This window comes from Monoraphidium neglectum (genome assembly GCF_000611645.1).
Source record: "Monoraphidium neglectum strain SAG 48.87 unplaced genomic scaffold scaffold03962, whole genome shotgun sequence".
In the NCBI taxonomy this organism is placed as follows: domain Eukaryota; kingdom Viridiplantae; phylum Chlorophyta; class Chlorophyceae; order Sphaeropleales; family Selenastraceae; genus Monoraphidium; species Monoraphidium neglectum.
This window is the reverse complement of record NW_014009667.1, coordinates 1-5,309: the sequence shown is the minus strand read 5'-3', so window position 1 is coordinate 5,309 and position 5,309 is coordinate 1. Positions and strand designations below refer to the sequence as shown.

The 5,309-nt window shown below is 71.1% G+C and overlaps 2 protein-coding genes across 2 annotated transcripts; both read left to right on the top strand.

Annotated features, from left to right (window-relative positions):
• Window positions 1-183: 183 nt before the first annotated feature.
• On the top strand, window positions 184-1,163 carry MNEG_13656 (hypothetical protein; the record flags this gene model as incomplete). The annotated part of the gene is made up of 2 exons (XM_014037873.1): window positions 184-285; window positions 792-1,163. 2 exons carry the CDS (start codon window positions 184-186, stop codon window positions 1,161-1,163), a joined length of 474 nt encoding a protein of 157 aa, XP_013893327.1.
• Window positions 1,164-4,515: 3,352 nt separating this feature from the next.
• On the top strand, window positions 4,516-4,902 carry MNEG_13655 (hypothetical protein; the record flags this gene model as incomplete). The annotated part of the gene is made up of 1 exon (XM_014037872.1): window positions 4,516-4,902. The coding sequence occupies one exon, from the start codon at window positions 4,516-4,518 to the stop codon at window positions 4,900-4,902; it is 387 nt and encodes a 128-aa protein (XP_013893326.1).
• Between the last annotated feature and the right edge of the window lie 407 nt (window positions 4,903-5,309).

Sequence of the window (5,309 nt, the reverse complement as noted above, 5' to 3'; positions counted from 1 at the left end):
CACACACACACACACACACACACACACACTCATTGAGCACGCAAAAACAAATGCGTTGAGCACACAGGCACAAAAATATCGCACACAAACACAACACACACACACACACACACACACATACATACTTTCCCTCCTCCATCCCGCCCCAAGGTGGAGGACAACCGCAAGCTGCTGCCCAGGGCCATGGCCGACCTGCCCGGCGGCGGCCTGGGCCAGGGCGTGGTGCTGACTGTGATGGACCAGAGCCAGGGGGGCTTCAGCGTTGACGTCATCATAGAGCACAGGGTGGGCGGCGCTGCAGGGGCGGGGCGGGGAGGCGGCTGCCGCTGGCGGCTGGGTCGGGAGCGGCTGAGGGGAGGGAGGGGATGCGGGAACGGGCCGGCCGGGGCGCTTTTAGGGAGGGCGTGGTGGGGCGCGTGGGACGACTTAGGTGCAGGGCAGGGGCATGGAGAGGTATTGTGTTCGTGTGTGTGTGTGTGTGTTCAGGTGTGTCTTTGTATGTGCATGAGTGTTCCTAGGCACGCACAGGACTGAGAGTCGGCGCGTCTCACGCCCTGGTGGGTTGCCACTGCCTGGTGACGTCATCTGCTGGGGTATGACCGAGGGAAGGGGGCCCGCCTGATGGCGCCAGCGCAGCTGCGCACGCGGCGCTGAGCAAGCACAGGGCACTCAGAAAAGTTGCAGGCTGCCGTCCTCAGGTGTAGCCCGCTGCGCCGGCAGGTCCCACCCACTGTGGTGACATCCCAACATGCACCACCTCACCGCCGCGTGTGTGGCTACTTCTGCTGCAGGATTCTATTGACGAGGAGCGCCACCCCGAGGGGTTCATCCTGGAGGGAGAGCTGCCCTCTGCTGCGCCCCCGGCAGGACAAGAGGGCGAGCAGCAGCAGCAGCAGCAGCAGCAGCAGCAGCAAGATGCCGCAGCGGCGCCGCCGGGCGGCGGCAAGAAGCGCGGCAGGGAGGAGGGCGCCGCGGCCGGGGACGCGGATGGCGACGCGGTCGTGCTAGAGGTCGGGCAGGACGAGACCGCGGCTGCGGCGGGGGCACCGGGGGCGAAGAGGGCCAAGCAGGACGGCAGCGAGGGCAACGGAGGCGGTGGGGGTGACGAGGCAGACGGGGACGTCATCGTCATCGGCGATGACGACGACGACGAGGCGCTGTGACTTTTTAATCTGCCGGCTGGCTGACGCTGCTGACGACGGGGGGGATGGTGACAGCCATCAGAGGGCGGCAGCAGCTGACGCGCAGCCGCAAGGGTTCACAGCCCGAGCTGTCGCTGTCGGTCAAGCCGGCGAGCAGCAAAGATAAGACAGACCGCGGGCTTGTGCTTGATCGCCAGGGAAGTACCTGCCGGTACTTCTCAAGTGAGCGCAGCGCCACCCTGCGCTCCCTGCCGGCTGCTGCTGGACGATTTCCTGTGCTGTCAGTCTGGTATTGAAAGCCAGGCAGGACGGCTGGGCGTGCTGCACGCGTGGTCTTCTCCGCCCGCGATGGCCCGCAAAACCACAGGTCCCTTTCTGGCGAGACAAGCCCAGCCCCCCGGAAGTGGCGGACAGTGCTTTGGCCACGTTGACTGGGGGTTACAGGGCACAGGGTCTCAAGGGGGCCTCCAGCCGCGCCGCGAAAGATGAATCGCAGTGCGCAGCGCGCCCTCGTGGCCCGTGCGACGCCAGGCCCCGCCGTCCTCAACGCGTGTGGGCGGTCGACAGTCTCCCGTGGCAGGGTGCGCGGTGTGGCAAGTGCGGTGTCGGTGGCGGCACGGGGCCCGGTGGTCCTTTGAGTCGGCCACGGTGTTGTGTAAAGATAGGGGGGTTGCGATGGGAGGAGAGCGGTGCGGCGCCTTGACAAGGCCGGCGTTGCCCCCAACGCCCAACGCACGCCCTCTGGCCTCCTCCTCGTTACGCGAAATTAATCAACTGCTTTTTTTGTGTGTGCCTTTTTTGTGTTTTCGTCTCAAAAGGGCAACGGGGCCCCTTAGTGCTGTGCCAAAACCCCCAACTTCCCTGCTGCCACCCCCAGACTTCGCCGCTATTGCCATGTCACCGTGCACGCCGCCGCGCCACAGGCGCCGCCGCCAGTGCAGGGGGCGGGCGGGCGGGGCCCTGGCGGCCCGAGCCCCGCCCCACCCGATCGTGCCCCCTGCGCCCGCGGCGTCCGCCGGCCGCGCAAGCGGCGTCAGGGCCGGACCGGCGCAGCCCAAAAACCGCAGGAGATCCTCAAAACCGCAGCAGAATGAACCGCAAGCCCAGCCTCGGGAGGCCGACAGGCGTGCCCAGGGCCAAAAATGCCCCCGGCTCCGCGCGCGACGCGTTCTACTTTGGCGCTCGCTGCTGGGAGGGGCGGGGGCTGAGTGTGGAGGGTCGGCGGCTCGGAGCATGTACAAAACGGGACACGAAACGCTCGGATCTCAGGGCGACGATGGGGCCGGCAGGACGGCATCGGATCTCAGTGCAAAAAGAAGGGGCACACAAAGGGGACGCGGTAGGCGTTGGCAGTCCTCGGGCGCACGCTGTCGGGGCGGTGATGCCATCATTCTAGATTCCTTGAGGCAGGAGCGCCGACGGGCGCACGCGCACGCGCGCCTGGCCGAGTCCCGGGGCCGCTAGTGGGCGTGGCCGCCGGCCGGCTGTGTGTGTGTGCGCACTCACACGCGCGCATGCGCCGTCGCGAGCCCGCGCGTCGGCTCGTGTTATCTATCCGGGCTCGTCGTGGGAAACGATGCGGATTCATGCAGCTGAGCCACCACGCTGAGAGATGCGGCGCAACACGGCCGCCGGCTCGGGGCAGGGCCGAGGGGGGATGGTCCCCCCACGTGGCAGGTGGTGGGTTGGGTCATGTGCACGCGGACGGGAAGGTGGAGAGTGCGCCTGGTGGCGGGGCGGCGGCTGTGGCAGTGATGGAAGGTGCGGCGCTCGCGAGGGAGACGCGGGGGGCAGGGGTCATGGGGCGTCTCAAAAAGAGGGCTCGAGTGCGGCCAGGGGGCAGGGGCGGCGCGCCGACCGCCGCGGCGCGCGGGCCGCCGGCGGGCCCCGCGGGAAGTGCAGCGCAGCCTTGCTGAAGCGCGACGAAAGGAAGGGGGTTCAGCCCCGGGCGTTGAGCCCTCCGCACCCCTGGTGTCCCTTGGACGAGGTGGCGAAACCAGCAGCCGTCCGGGTGGCAGCTGTGCGAGGGGCCTTTTGGGAAGGGCTCCTCAAGTGCTGCCTGCTTGCTTTGCGGCCATGCAACCGCCATCTCAGTCTCGACGCGCACACACAGACGCACAAGCAAAAGGATGAAACCGCGCGCCCGCAGCCGCGCTGGCCGGCGCGCCGCTCGGCTGCGGCGCGCGCGGCTGCGCCTGCGAGCGGCGCCGCGTGGGCGCCGACAGGCACGGCGGGGTGAGTCAGGACAAAGGCCACGCGGGGTGCGATGCGGGCGGCGAGCGGCCCGTTGCGGCGCCTGAGAGCGGGGCCCCGGGACCTGGGCGCACCACAGGGGCTGGGCCGGCGCTTTGAGCGGGCGCGGCCCGCACGCCGCAACGCAAGGGGGGCGGTTTGCGCCCGTTTTGGTGCGCTGATGCGTGGGCACGCGTGCCGGCCCTCACCCCTCCGTCCCTGGGCCCCAAGCCGCTGGCCGAGCCTGTCGGTCGCGTGTTGGCGGCTTGGGGTGTGGGGAGTGCGTGGCCCGGCCAAACACACACACACGAGCGGCGCGGGCGCGCGCACGGGAAGGGTGGACACATGCAAGCGTGGCAGATTGGCAAAGAGCGGCGTGCGGCGACCGCTCAGCAAAAAGGAACGGGGCCGGCCGTGGGGCGGCGGACGGCCCCCGGTGGCGTCGCGCCGGGCAGTGCGTGGAGGTGCTGGGGTGAATGAGCGGGTGCGTGTGTTGAGTTCGGAGTTGGGCGCGGACGAAAGAGACGCTGGTAAAGGCAAGGGACCAGAATCGGCCCCGGCGGCCCTGCGGGACGGGCGCGCCGCCGGGGCCGAGGGTCAACCGCCGCCTCAAAGCGGGCGGCGCGGGGAGTCTGTGGCGGCCTCGGCCTCAATGCGGCAACCGCGGCGCGGCCCCGGACGCGCGCGCTCGCGCATAGCGCGCACCGCGCGTGCCGCGGGCGCCGGCCGCGAGGTGTCAATCGCCGGGCGAGCAGGGGCGCCGGCGCGGCCGGGCTCGCGGCCATGGGATCTCTTTTCTCTTTTTTCTTCTCTTATGAGCAAACACAACGGGTTCAAGCCGCAGGCCCGGCGGGGCCGGGGGGCGCGCGTGGGCGGGGCGGGGGCCGACGTCGCCGCAATGCCGCGGCGGCGGCCCTTTCAATCCGGGGCCCCGCGGTGGCCAGTGCGTCTCCTGATCTGCCACCAAAGAGCTTGGTGGCCTGTACAGCGGAGGTGCGACAAGCCCCGCCCCCCGGGCGCGCAAGCAAGGGCGCGCCGTCAAGGCGCGCCGCCCGCCCGCGCCCGCGCCGCCGCCGGCGACGCGCCCGGCGGCGCGACGCCGGGCGCGGTGACGACATGTGGCATTGGCATGCCCCAGACCATGCCCGGCGCGCAGCCGGGCGGCGCGCAGGCCGCGAGCATCATGGGCGGCCATCCGTACGCCATCCAAGGCGGCAGGCACATCGGCGCGCCGGCCATCATCCCGGCCGGAGGCGCCGCCGCCGACGCGGCGGCGCACGGCGCCGTGGGCGCACGCAGGGCGGGGCCGGGGCCGGTGGGCGGCACGCGCGGCGCGGGCGCGGGCGCACGCCAGCTGGGCGGCGGGGCGAGGGCGGTGCCGGTGCTGAGGTCGCTGGCAGCGACGCCGCCGGTGCAGAGCGACGACGACAGCGGCGATGCGCCGCCGGGGGCGACGGCGGCTGCGGGGGCGGCGCGGCGTGGGGCCAAGAGGAACAACCAGGGCGGGTCAGAGGAGGGTGATGGATGACAGGTCTGTGAGGCGGTCATCACAGCATGCAGTGACAGCCTGGCTCTGACCCAGAAGCCCACACTACAGCGTGCGGCCGGCGCCAGGCGGCACGCACCAGGGCCCCACCTGGGTGTGCCGCCCCCCGCCAGCGCAGCGGCGCGGCCGCCGCCGCCGCCGCCGCTGAGGCGTGGCCATGGCCGTGGCCGTGGTGGTGGTGGTGATGGCCCAGGCCGACCCCGACGAGCTCGGCCGCTGCGTCCAGATCATCGGGGCCGAAGTCTATGCCCAAATCATCATCGCCCATACCTAGGGCCGTCAAGACGTCGTCTTCGTCCTCAAAGCAGCAGTCCGCGCCCAGGCCGGCGCCGGCGTCGCCGCAGCGGGGCGCGGCCGGGGGCCCGGCGGCGTCGCAGGCGGGCGGCGGC